Raw genomic sequence first — 14,951 nt, 5'->3', positions numbered from 1 at the left:
CTCCAAGATTTGTTAATCTGAGTTTAAATTTAAGTGGTGCAACACAACTCGAATTAAAATTAAACTGAGATCAACAAACCCTAGATTAGCTCTAAACTCTGCTTAATTTAATCCTTGTTGGTGCAACCCACCCTAAGTGTTATTAACCTTTGTTAAACAATCCAAAATAATAATCCAAAAGTCTATGAGACAAATTAAAGGTGTCCTGCTAATTTCCAGGGTTGGCTTACAAAAATATGTCATCCTTGTGGCACTTTATTGTGCTTATACACTTACAAAAGGATCCTGAAAAAGTGTTTTGGAACGATTAGCTATTTTGGTACCATTAACAATGGAGACAAACAAAATTGCATACTGTACTGTAACATACCAGCTAGTGGAAACGAGGCATACGGTGTCTTAAAAGGTAATGAAGCACCACAACTAGGGATGCTTCGATCGATCGAATGCCAATAATGGCATTAAATGACTCGATCGGTACTCGCTTAATTTGCCGATCTCATGAACCGATCTTTCTGTTTACTTTTGTCATCATAGGGATCCTGAATGCGGCTGCAGTTAGAGAGCATTTTTTACGTAGCGCGAGCATTTTTATATCTCGTTGTTCATGTGCAGATTTGGATTTCTCTCTTTGCCTTTACAGCAGTGGTCTCAAACTCCTGGCCCGCTGGCCATTTGCGGCCCGCCCTCCCCCTTTCAACAATATAACATAATCTGGCCGCAGAAAGATTTTTATTCACTTTGTTTCAGATTCGTTTGATTTTTAATTTAAACGTTTAAGGGTTCGTTCACATGTCGAGTCTAACAACGTGTGTTAAAAGGAGTCAAGGCGTTTCTTACTTTCTAAAGTGATCGGGAGTGGAAGTTGTGCTCCATGGTGTCACCTGTTGCTACGCAGCCATGAGCCGCGAGCTCCGTGATGGCGAGGATAACAGAATGCGTGATCGGATTTTAATTCCTCATCTGAAACTCGCGTCAATCATATCATTGTCACTATGCGTGTTTGTCCAGAGAAGATTTGTTACTTCTGGGTGGATACTCAGCTGTTACATCGAGAAGAGCTGCGGTGGGGTTCACATCAACAAGTCACAGCTTTTAATGGAGACACCACATAGGGAGGCAGATACCCTCTGTGCTGTCATCATTTCTCACGGAAATAACAGCGCTATTTGAATATTATGGATTATACTCCCGCCTACTTTTAAAAACAAAGTTTTAACGCGTGGTTATTGGAACCCGGAGTAATCTTATATTGTTGTGTATTACATATTACAGTGTGTTACGACGCAAATAGTCATCAGATTGTAGGCGATAAGACGTTCATGTGAAATCTGATGTAAACAACAGACTATGTTGTGTATTTATATTTCACGGATTATACGCATTTGTGGACAAAAATGGTCATTGGATGTATTTTATTGGACTTTCATGGATCATTCACACATCTGAAACAGACTGGATTCGATTCGCGATCGTTGTATCAACACAAAAGATAAGAAGTCACGTTATATTTTGCATGTTGTCATCTTCTGTCACAAAATACTACATTTATGATGCTAGAGCATCTGTATCTCAAAACAGAGATCATACAATGATGCTAATCCCGTAAATTATACCTTTTAAATGTACAATTTTACCTTTTAAAATTGTTTGTAGACAGTAACGTTAGACTATATAGATATTTTTGCAGGCTAGATAGTTTACAGCGTGGTTTCGAAAGTTTAAAAAAATATTTAACGGCTTTATTTTACAATTCTACAAGAACTAAGTAATAGTGCTTTGCCAAACTAAAAGTTTTTTGCCAAACTAACCGAGACCGGGCCTTACCGCCCCGGCTTTTCTGACGAGGCTAACCCTTCCGCTAGCTTCTAGCAATTAGCACGCGGTCCACAAGCAGTATACATCCCCCGCCGGGTCTTAATTTCTGTAATTTGCGAAAATAATGCGTTTGAAAATGTTTTATAACGGGAATATGTTAGCATTGTCCAGGGAAAACGAGTTTATTGTTAAGACTGCTACATCACAATTGACTCTGGAATCATTGTATTTCATGAGTTTCTTCTACTGTAGCGTACTTATTAGTGATACTTTCCTGCATGATTTGTCTGTTGGCAACATAAACCGTAAATAATAATAATATATAAAATAATAACACAGTATGGTCTGTACTGCTCACGATATCACTATGCACGCGCACATGACGTTAGTAGTGGGGCGTGATCAAAGGAGCAGCAGCTCATAAATATGTAATGACTAGCTCAAAACGGCACAATCTGAAATGCCCTGAAACAGAGGCTCCTAGAGATGGGTAACAATCTTTTCCTACAAGCTATTTCGAGCAAACAACTTTTGAAACTTGCTTTATGGAACTCATACACCTATTTAACTTGTGGAAAAGCAGTCATAAGATGGGCACTTTAAGAAAAGAGGAAAGATGAGGAGATACGTACAGAGGATAAAAGTATGTATACTGCTATATATATTGAAACATATAATGAAATATAATATATTATTATGTAGCTAGCTTGCTATGCAATTACACAAAGAGCAGTATTATAATTCTTTTCTGTTTAACTAGCTTATGTAACATTGATTCAGGATCACTTTCACTTATTAATATTTTTCAAGATATAATAGCAAATTCGTTAAAACTCTGGAATAACAAAGATGAAACATAATGAAGTCAATATTATGACTGAAAACAATCCAAAATAAATCAAAACACAAACACTTACTGATGGTAATTTTTTTATAATAGTTTATAAATGTAGAAGTTTAATTTGTTAATTTAGTGCAAGGATAAAGTTAAGAAACCTTAAAGATAAGGTTAAGAAATTATTTACTTACTTTTATAAAATAATTTATATTTAAAACATAGAAACCACTGCTTATATATTTTCAAGTAAATAATAGAATTTAAACACTACATTTGAAATGTCAATCTCAGAAATGGCTCCAAGCCAGTTTGAATTTGAGACCCCTGCTTTACAGAGATATATGTGTATTTTCTATGAGGACGCGCTCCAGTCCTAACAGCGCCACGCGTCTTCACATCCCCATCAAACAGCGTATACAACACATATCTATCGCGGACAATTGCATCCTCATGCCAAAAGTTTATAATTGCATGCGTTTTAAAGTTTTGACCGTTTAAACTTTCTTTTTCCTCACAGCTGCTCTAATTCATCTCTGAATAAAATCATTCTCTGCTCTTGTCTTAGAAACTGTTATACTTCATACGAAATAGGGACGAGTGCAATCGGTTCTGTCACAATTACTTTGAGGCAATGGTCTATGGGTGAGTCCCTCTGCTTTTTATTTAAATGTGAGCCGGAGAAATTACTAATTTAAATGACGCTCACTAATATTAGGTCTAAGTCCATTGCTTGTGTTGTTAGTAAACATGCTGCAAAATGTTTTGTACATGTATATGTCTGGGCTTTCTCTGATATTTCAGAGCAATTGATGAAATAAGCTTTGAACACTGTGGGTTTGATGTTAGGTCTGAGGTAAAAACATTGTGTCTGGTACATCATATTCCATAGGCAGAGAGTAGGCGATTTTTTTTGGGGTGTTCAAACACATTTAACCACTCTTGGCATCGCTGTCCATCTCGCCTTTGTGTGTGTCTGTGTGTGTGTGTGTATTTACATTGTCACTGTGCAAATTAGCAGTATTTATTCACTTAATGGAACTCCCCTGCAATTTCCATCTTTTCTCCACACGTTGTCCCCAGTTAACAACGCCCCTTTTAGAAAAGTTTTTCAAATCGGAGGTGTGAAATGGCACTGCTGAAACAGGGGTTTCATGACACTTTAAGGGTGCTGTGTTGTTTATAGTCCTGGTGGTAAAGGGTTTAAACTAAAGCAGAACCAGTAATTTTTGCCCTATAAAAAACTTTATTAAAGGTTATATACAAGGTTTGGAAAAGTCAAATGGCCATAATTTTTTCCCATTACAATATTTCTTAAATGAGGTAGTTTCAATTATAATAAAAAATATGGCTCTACATATGGTCCAAAGAACGCATTTCTGGTGCTATTTACTTTTTATAAGGTTCATAAAAGGCTTAACATTTCCTAAACATGTAGGCTACAGTACATAGCATCAATAGTTGCTACCTTTTTAAAAGTCTGTTCCACTCTTTGGGATGCCTTAATGGGGGTGCTGCTTCTTCTGACCTCTTCCTCCTCCTGCACATCTTCAAACAGGAGATCTGATAAAGAAACAAAAGCTAATATGGTCACCTGACAGCTTTCCCTACTCAAATCAATTACCATTAATGAAGCATAATTTCTTTCCAGAGAACAATTCATCTGCTTGAGCTCCTCAAAGTGGCCTGTAATGGATAGAATTAAAAAGGGACTCACAAAGCCTTTTGCTCTTAAGCAGTCTTGCAGGTTTTCAAGAGTAAAAGAAAATAATTTGAGGTTAATTTTTGAAGTATGATGGTTTGTGTTTTGATTTCATGACAGGAACTTTGTTGCTTTGCTTGTTTAAAGAAGGGAAAATAAACACATTTGGAGGTCAGAACTTCCTGTAGCCACAGGTTGATAAAAGTTTTATGGTGAATGTGGATGCTCATTTGTCGAATGAAAATGTTGTGAAATATTTAGAATCTGTATTTTTTCTGCGATGACCTTTGGACAGACAAGCAGTGCTGAAATTCTAACGAGTCACTGAACTATCTTTCTAGGCAGCCTCATGCACACACAAATAAAAACAACATATGTGTGCTCACCTGCTTTATCTGCCTGACCACACACCTATCTCACTCAAACCCTTAACAATCTACCCTCAGCCCCAAATCTTATAGGTGAATGCACATATGCACAAATAAAACATGCTTTCTCCATCACAGCTGAGAAATTTGTTTCTTAACCATTTCTTTTGTCAGCTTAATATCGAATACTTTCTGGCCTTCTCTCACTGGGTCACTTGACTGACTAAAGTGGTGTTTACATTAGAGCATTTTCGTTTTAAAATGTTTTAAAACTACATTCTAAAATGAGAACGATCCTTGTCTATACTGGCATTTCAGAAACTATCTTTGTCCACACTATATACGAACATAAGCGCATGAAACATGACCATTTGTGCACACTGGGCATGCACATAAAATTTAAACTAACCTAATACTCTAATAATAGCTTAACTTTTGTGCATGTATGCAGCCTAGGGGTGTCCGATATTGGCAAAAAATCATATATGGATAATTCCTTTGCAGATTACAATAACAGACGATATTTTGGAATGTGTTTGTGAAAGTCTTATATTGTTCTCTTTCCAACAACATATTAATATAATCAATAGGTTAATGTTGATTCTACAGAAAGGTCTTTATGATTTTAAACCTAAGCATTTAAGTAAACAGTCATAAACAGTAGTGTACTTAAAGCAAAAATAGCATTGTAATATAAGTCAGCGCATGCCAAATTCGATCAAACACACATAATGGCTTATTGTTTTAATGTAGCGAGTTCCTCTTCAGTCATTTCACGCTGTTATGTTTATAATAGTTCATTGTTCATAGTTCATACTTGTGATCTTATAGTCCATTTAAAAATATTCTTACAAACTGACTGTATTCATCGGAAAAACACCAAATAACTTATCAGGTAACTTCCCTTTACATGTTGCTGTTCTATGTGCATGTGTTCCTTCACATGCCTCCTCCGCTGGTGACACAGAAATGACAAAAAGCATGGCCAGCTATAATAAAAGTGTGTAGGCCCGGCCCGCACATGTCCTCCGCTTGCACAGAGATTGCAAAAAGCGTGATCGGCTAAAGTATTAAAAATTAATATGATGTTGATTTTTACACACACCACAATCAATGTGCTCTGAATGCGCTAATATGATTTTGTACATCTTTAAAACAACAACAACCATATTATCGCAAACAATAATACTGGATGTTTTGCCATTTTCTCAAGGCTGCGGAAGCATATTGCAGTGGTTTATTTAGGTGCACGGTGTTCTTCTTAATGTTCTTATTTATTTATATTCACAAATCTTTAACTAAAATTAAGAAACAAATCATATAAAATAAACATTATTTTAAAATAGCAAACAAAACTTTATACATGGTCAAAAACTATGTTTGACCCACTCAATTTCTACATAAACAAAAACAAAAAAAGACCTTTCTCCATTAGAATCTGTGTTAAAAACGATGTGATATAGCGCTTATGATAGTTGATTTACTCTATGTTTACTATTTTGGGCAAAATCTCAGTTGCAAACCTCAATTTAACAGAATAAAATAACTTTGAAAATGATGCGCTGTCACGTTAAAGCCAGCTGTTTCTTTACATAAGAGTAAGACGTTTATGAGGGTGAAAACGTCTGGATGGAAGGTGTAAACGTGGCAAAGTAATGCGTTTTAAAATGTAAACGCATTATTGTAAACGTGGCCTAAATGTAAAAGTCAGAGCATTCTGCATTACTGTAGCTTTACTGCCAGTCAAAAAGCACTTAAGTTATGATTTTCTATCTGTATATAAAAAGAAAAATGCTTCAAAAATGGCCCACGTAAAAACAAGTTCTAGTTCCAGATCTGTATGTCTCGACATTTTATCAATGGTGTTCCGTCTTGATTAGGTCACATGGTTGATATTCATCTCCTGTATCAGAAGGTCTGAAGTTCACACACTTCTTAATTAATCTCATCTCATTTATAACACCCATTCATAACATTACAGCAAACTAAAACACAATAACTTGTCCTTCATAACCTTACAGATTGCTCAATCACAATTAATTGTGTTTATAATACCATGTATTCTATAAATTTCAAATTGTTTCTGTTTTATAAACTATTTCATGTTTCCATATTTGTCCTGTTTCTTTTTTCGTTTGGGTGTCTTGTTTGTTCTAAAGTTTATTATATTTTGTAAAGCTGCTTTGGACCAAAACAACAGCAAAATGGGATATTGAATTAAATGAGGATACTTTTTTGAAAATATTTTGAGGAAAAACACTATGTGTTCTATAAAATTCAGCTGATCTGACAAATGTGCTAAAAGTTGAGTAGACTTGGCTGAGTTTAACACAATTGACCATATATAAGACAATTTGAAGTTGACGTCATGCACGTTGCATGCTGGGACGGTGTGACCATGTTTGAAGGACTGCACTAGTCGCTAGATTTTATAGCTGCCTGTTTTATGTTTTATTTGTGTAAAGTGTTAACATTTTGATAATGAATGAATTATATGCCTAAGGTAAAGAAAATAAAGTGCGCTGTTGGGACAAACTAAATGCTAGTGCCAAACAACAGTACAGTCGTATGCAAAAGTTTGGGCACCCCTGACAATTTCCAAAACTTTTATTTATAAATAATTGGGTGTTTGGATAAGCAATTTCATTTTGATCTATCGAATAACTGAAGGACACATTAATATTTCAGTAGTGAAATGAGGTTTATTGGATTAACAGAAAATGTGCAATATGCATCAAAACAATATAACAGCCTCAGGGCTCCAGACTAACTTTTTTTACTAGGAGCACAGTGGCCCCCAACTGAAAATTTTAGGGGTGCAACCAGAAAATTTAGGGGCACACACCGTAAATCAACATGCTAACCAAATATTCACATTTTTTCTACTACTTTCTATTGTATTACTAATAAATACTTTGATCACAGATGCAGAAAGTACAATGTGCTGTTTCAAATTCAGTGGCACATCACAAAAAAGGTCAAATTTACTGGTCGCACATGTGCGACTGGATGTAAAATTCAGTGGCACACCATTTAGTGGCAGTCTGGAGCCCTGAGCCTCTAAATGCTTCATATAGCCTGTAATGAGTGTCTGGATTCTGGATAAATGCATTTTGGACCATTACTCCTTACAAAACATCTCCAGTTTAGCTAGGTTTGATGGTTGCCGAGCATGGACAGCCCGCTAACCCTAACACTAACTCACCCCACAGATGTTCAAATATATTTTTGGTCTGGGGACTTCAACCTCACAATTCAATGTTTGTAATATTGTTAAATAGTAAACCAAATATTAATGACACCTTGCCTTTGTAAGCACAACTTTTACAGTTTGTCTTGCACCCAGTAAATGCAAAATGGTTTGCAGCATTTAAATTCATGCAGAGTGTATGCACCTAGTCCAAAAACGAGATCCTTCACACTGTCTGGGTATGCCAGTAGAGGCAGTATGTTAGAGTCTGTAATCCACTCTTTTGCTGCCAACTCGCATGAGTCAGTGTAGCTAATGGTCTTTGATTTGTCCAAATAATGTTGTTTGGCCTTAGCATACAGTTTGTCCCAGTAGAGCTCACTTTCACTTTTCTTTATCTTCCACATACAATTCGTTTCCACCAATTGCTTTTCCGCAAACAAAACATTGAACATGGCCTCGCCACCACAGCATGCAACGCGGCATTCTCTATACTTAAATCTATTCCACATTGTTTTATCGGTCCTTCTACAACAATCACAACAGAAAATGCTAAAGAAAATGTACAGAATGTAGGCCTAGGAAATTATTAATATTGATATCAGTTCCAGCCACAGAGCATTATTGTATTTGCATTGATGCCTGTAATATGTGTGTAGGGAAGGACAACGTGTTTGATACCTTGTTTATCTTCTTGTAGGTTCTGCTCTGTAACCCTGTTCAGGGCTGCCCGCACACACAGAATGTTCAGCTCCTCTTCCAGGTAAGCTCTGATTTATTAAGAAAACCAACAGAAAGACCAAAGCAAAGATTTAAAAAGCAATTATTTACATGTTAATAAATTCATTTGGTTGTATCAAATCAATCTATTGCTATAACTAGAGTAAATTGGCCGGGAATTGCATTAGCAACACAGGATATGGGTTTGATCTACAGGGAATGTGATGAAAAATGTATACCTTGAATGCACTTTGGAGGAATGGAGAAATGACTTTAAGGTACAGTATAGATTTTGGGTGCAAAAATATTAACCGAAAACCTGAAAGCATCACCTTTTATATCCATTTGGAAAAACCTGGTCTGGTTTAAACATGCCGTTTATACTATATTACATTTACATGGATTATGCTTTTATTCAAAGCGACTTTCAGTGCATTACAAGGTACTTTATATATTTGTATTAGTATGTGTGTTCCCTGGATTCAAACCCATGACCTTTTGTGTAATGCTCCACCACCAAACTATACAGAAGCACAATATTAGCAAATTGACAAGTAATATTATCCACACTGAAATATCTCTAATACTAATAATCTCTAATAATCCCAAATACATCCTCCAAAAATATATTCTACAAGTGGCAGAATAAAAAAAAAAACTTCAATGAATAAACTACTGAAGGGCATGTCTATTTACCGGCAATTAAACTTGATAACGGGGCAACCCAGTGTTACCGTAGCTGACTATGACTTTGTTTCTGTGAATGTGTTTAGTCATTCTATTCATTTCTATTCCAGGCTCTGAATGTTGTAAGTTTCTGTCAAAGTGTGTTAAGCCACTGCTTTGAAACTTCCCTTTTACCATTAAACTGCCTCAACTCTGACACCATCCAAATCTCTCCCCCACTGAGAAGGAGATATAAAAAGAAACTTGCTAATTAAATAGCTCTTAATTCACCAAGAAATCAAAGTGCTAAGTGACAAGCAACATAAAACCCCTGGCTGGGGTGTGAGAATTTCTTTCCACCTAGACAGAAAAGGGATTGGGATGGGATGCGGGGGGATCTAAAGAGACAAGTACTGAATCTAAACCCAATTAAGAACCACCAATTAGCTGTATTTGTTTTAGAGACTAATTAAAAGGTGGAAAAAGAGGCACTTTCAAGTTATTATTAGGACCCAAAAGAAGCCTGCTGAGAATTGGGGTAGGCCCCAGTGAGACATCTGCACCTGAAACACACACCTAGTTCCCCTCCCATTTGTTGTAGTGCGGCAGAACTTCCAATCCTTGGCTGAATTGCAGTGGCTTACCTCATCAGACTTACTGCTCCTCGGTATAAGTACTAGTAAAGAACTCTGGGTAATACTCAGACTGTAACACAAGTTACAGCTGTTTGCGTTTTTTCATTGAACAACATCAAATAAATAAATCATCTCACTTTTCGAATCACTCTCCACAAAAACTTTTTAAATAAACTTTGTTGCACTGCAGAACATTAAAACAACACAAGGTGGTTTATTAGCATTCCAGCTGTGGAGATCAGCTGTAGGTCTCTTATGACCCTGCCAGCCACTCTATCAAAACAGTTACTACAGCTCCTCCTTTCATGTCAACAGCATAGATATTTTTTTAGGTGGTGTGAACCTCTGCTTCATCAATCCCCTTTGCTTTCCAGTCCCAGCGTGTTTGTGCGAATAAATTATTTGAATAACAGATGTTTATTAAAGCCCCCCTAACCTAAAAAATGCACTTTTAAATGTATTTCTATCAGATAATGAGTTGCCAGTGTGTGTGTGCAGAAACATCCTGTTATTATACAAATTTATCTATACTTCTTTGTGTAATCTCCTTTAAACTGCAACAGTCACACAAATCAGGCTGTTAGGAATCCCCTAGCAATGTGATGTCACATTGATTACACCCCAACTATAACCGCTCACAGACTCCGCCTTATGAGCGCGTAGTTCAATCTTCTGCCAAAGAAACATGTTTTGATGTAGTCCAAAGCATATGTGTAAGCGCTCTTCCCCCTACTTGAATCAATATGATGCATGCATTTTTGCTTCTGTTTATCGATTCCTCTTTCAGTAATTCTTGCATGGCGAACAGCAGTGAGTGAGCATTTTAGAGTTGTATCTATCTGCCAGGACTTGCAACAAACCTTCTTTCATTACGCACAATCGCACATGCGCAGTACATTACACTTGGCACTCTCACTGACTGCAGCAAACATTCATTAAACTTTGTAAAAAAAAGACTATAGTATTGCCAAATGCATGACAAGGATATTTTGTGTAAGGGAGGCAATACCTCTAATATGATAAAACATTTGCTTTAACATGGCGTTAATCTGAAGGAATGTACCGTGTTTAAATCTCCCAGACGTGAATCCACCTACAGCGCAACGGATATAGCTAATATTTGCAATAGCAGTTTTTACAAACATACCTTACAAAAAACACTACAGGTGTGCATCTTGACACAAAACAATGTCACTGATATATGTTAAATTTAGCAACTCAAACATGCATTTTACTCTGGAACTAGGATTAGCCCTGTCCGGGAAACCGCCCCTAAATGTTGCAAGAATAAAATAAAAAAGATTCTTGAAAGTATTTGCTCTTTTTTTCTCTCACTATAAGTATTGGAATTGGAACGAAAAATCGATAAGAACCGGATTCGATAAGCGGAATTGGCATCGGAATCTCTAAAATTAAAATGATACTCAACCCTAGACAGGGCAGAGCACCCGTGACCCGGTGACCATCGTAATCGATGTCTCCCTATCATGTGATTTAAGTGAGAAAGTCACAGGCCTCAGAGCAGTAACCAGCAACCGCAGCCTAACACTGAAATGTGAAATTATTGTTATCCTTTCATACAATGAAGAACAAAATGAAACATGAATTGGGGACTATTCAAACCAAATGATAACAAATTGCAAATTGAGCTGCAGACAAAATAAAGGTCATTTCAAAGATGGAAATCAATGTGAAATCAAACTTTGATGCTCCTAATCTCAAAATTATATTATGAAGTATGACATTTACAATTATTTGTTTCGATCTAGTGCCTATACAGGTATGCAAAATATTATGGTTAGATAACACATTAAATGCCATTATATAGAAAGTTTGGTTCCAAAACGCAATAAACGGCATTTAAAAACAATTTTTACCACCAAAATTAAATTAGTTTTGTATCTGTTCAGTATTAAAAAGTAAATTCTTAATTTTACGCAAAATCCAACATCCCCCATGTTATTCTGTCATCTTTTCTCCCCCTTTTTTCCAAACCACGACAAGCGCCACTATTTCTTCTCTGCAGAATGCAATAAATCCGCTCAACAAATCACAGCACCCCATTCCACGCATTGTAAACAATAAGGGCGAGACTTTGAATACACACAAAATCCTAGTTTTCATCATCTACTTTGTACTTCGTGATCAACAAAGAAACAAAAACAAAATAATACTTTTGATGGCATTGATAGACCTGTGGTTGTTTTCTGTGGGAAGAAATGTAAGCCATCAAAATCTAATAATTTGCGTGAGAGGCATTCGGGCGAAGGAAAAATGCCGACTGTTGCTTGTTCTCACACGACAGCATTAAGCTTCTTTCATGCTAACACACTGACCCCAGGGGATCTTATGAAAAACTTTCCATTATTTTATGTGAAGTCAACGAAAAGCGAGCAGGACCAAAACATTTTACAGCTGATCGCTGTCAAAAAGGTGACAGCAGCTCGTCAAGGATGACAGCAGCAATGACAGTGTTCTTAATATGACAAAGTAAGTGTTTTGAATCATGCCATTAATGTTCATTTTTTTAATCAGTGTATACCAATAGTCAACTAAATGAATATAACATGACAAAGATGAATGCACATTTATATATTAATTCAATAGATTAATAGAATTTTGAAAAAAAAAACACATGGGTTTATTGCATTTTGCGTAAAAAAAATCAGTTTTTATAATCTTTGAAAATCAAATTAAGGATTTGAATTTTTTTGTTTTTATACTGTAACCTAAAAATGCTATGTGAAAGTTTGTCAGAAAATAGTGGTTTTCATCTTGTCACTTTCTTGTTATAGAAAACACATTTTTACCCAAATTAGTCAAAATGGATTTATTTAACTCTTCATATAGACATTAATTTATAATCACATTTATTTGTGACCACAATGTTTTTTTTAATTTGTTTTGGTTCAGAAGAACAAAAAATACCATAAAGTTAATTTTGGGGTAAGCTAATAACACATGACAGTGCTGCTATTTAATACTACTGCTGTCTATCCACCTTATTTTCAAACGCAGAAGTACGTGATGAGACATAATAAAAGCAATGTTGTGGGAGCATGCAAAAAACATGATTAAAAACCATTATTGTAAATATTTACTACACCTGCCATCTAAGGATAAAATGAAGTGGTCTGATATATCATGTAAAGATATATTCAATTATTTTGTATTGTTGCTCGGAGTTTCTGGGTCTTTAATGTGCAACAAGCACAGAGACATACTAGTACCTAGACAGTGGGAAAGTCAGTCAAGTGTTTGTACATGAAATACAGCAATAATTTAGCCGTATGTTTAAAATATCTTTCATGGTTACATTTTTTTTCATGTTACTCTCAGGTTAAATATGATGCACCGCACATATCACAACAAGTCTTCTAGGTCCTGAAGCAGCAAAACAGCCCCAGACCATCACACTATCTTTTACATTTACTGTTGGTATGATGTTCTTGGTATGAAATGCTGTGTTACTTTTATGCTAGGCGTAATGGGACAATCTTCCATTTTTTCACACAGGGCCATGTGTGTATGCATTTTGTTTTCCCTTCACAATAAAAACCTTAATTTAACTCTTTCGCCGCTATTGACGAGATATCTCGTCAATCAATAGAAAACGCTTCCCCGCCAATGACGAGTATTTCCGTCTTTCCACAATACCGCTATTATCCACCAGGTCCGCAACTTCTTAAACCTGGAAGTATTGCCCTATGGCAAGCAGCTGCATGTCTGTGTCGGTTTTAAAGATCGCTCTGAATGGGAACTCTATGAAAAGTCCATCACAAAAATTGAATTATCTCTGCTTTTTGCTCAAAATGTGGTGTTTTTGCAGAAACCTACCCATATTCAAAAGCTGATTACAAAAGAACTACTGAAGGTAGGATGAAACATTTTTGTTTTTTTTTTTAAGTAGAGGGTCTGTTCTTTCATTTGATATATTGTATGTTTATATATTTAAAGAAGAACATTTTCTGGAAGGCATTAAACTTTTGTGAAAATCATGAAAAACATCTGGCGCTGGCTGGCAACTTTTTTTTAAACGCTGGCGGCAAAAGAGTTAAAAAATGCATGTTGTGTTTACTTGTGTTATCTTTGAGTAATACATTTGTTTGATACTCTGAAACATTAAAGTATGACAAACATGCAAAAAAAATATTAAATTAATTAATCAGGAAGGGGGCAAACACTTTTTCACACTGTTTTTTGGTATATATATTATATTACTCCATCTGTTAATCTTTATTATTAGATTATTATTTTTTGGTAACATTTAATGGACTTCATTGGCTCTTAAAGTATATAGAACTACTTCCATGAGCAAAGTCAAAGTCCACCTGCCTCCCGAAGCTTTCCTGAGCAACAATATAGTTGATAGCAAACCAAACGCACACAGACAAACCAAGCCTGAATCCCAATTTGCCTACTTATAATATGCCTTTAAAGTATGTACAGTTTTTGTTATGGTTAAATAGACAGAGTGCATTGAAAGAGATTCTAAGTCTAATTTCGACTACTACTTAGTACTGGAAGGGTGAGTCTAGCCCTGACAGCATTGCGGTGTGAACATAATCCGTTTACACTGTTTCACCACAGAAACACCTACAGTTACAACTCTGAATGCCTCTCTCAACTTCTACATGTTCTTACAGTGTATAGTGTCAGACCGCACTTACATGCACCTTTACTATTGTATAAGCCTTCTCATTGGATAAGAACACTCAGTCTCATGAATGTTTATAAAACAATATGTAGGGGTGAGCATGGCACAAACTAACGCAGGCTTAATTGTAACACAGCTACTTTACATTATACAGGGCCAAGCAATCTGTGCTTTTGGTATTTTCCTTTCACTGTCAGAAGATGATCTCCTGCAAATGTGTGAAATGTTTTGATGTGTTTTCATTAAGATATTGAACAAAGAGTTTTAGAGGCATGGAAGTAAAAAAAAATTCTGAGTTGTGTAAAGTTACCAAATTCAACCTTATATTATTTAAATCACTGTCTTTTTACCTAAAGCTAA

General features: G+C 35.9%; 1 protein-coding gene across 2 annotated transcripts in view; it reads right to left on the bottom strand.

Annotated features, from left to right (window-relative positions):
• cntln (centlein, centrosomal protein) overlaps positions 1 to 14,951 on the bottom strand; it is a 138,064-nt gene that overhangs the window by 43,919 nt on the left and 79,194 nt on the right. For both annotated transcript variants that reach the window (XM_055205291.2, XM_055205290.2), the window contains 2 exons: positions 8,595 to 8,683; positions 4,122 to 4,216 (listed from right to left, as the gene is read on the bottom strand). In XM_055205291.2, the coding sequence (XP_055061266.2) occupies positions 4,122 to 4,216; positions 8,595 to 8,683 (184 nt within the window). The remainder of the gene's footprint in view (positions 1 to 4,121; positions 4,217 to 8,594; positions 8,684 to 14,951) is intronic.

This window comes from Misgurnus anguillicaudatus, chromosome 3 (assembly GCF_027580225.2).
Source record: "Misgurnus anguillicaudatus chromosome 3, ASM2758022v2, whole genome shotgun sequence".
Lineage (NCBI taxonomy): Eukaryota > Metazoa > Chordata > Actinopteri > Cypriniformes > Cobitidae > Misgurnus > Misgurnus anguillicaudatus.
The sequence above is the reverse complement of the archived record's forward strand: the minus strand, read 5'-3'. Positions and strand labels throughout refer to the sequence as shown.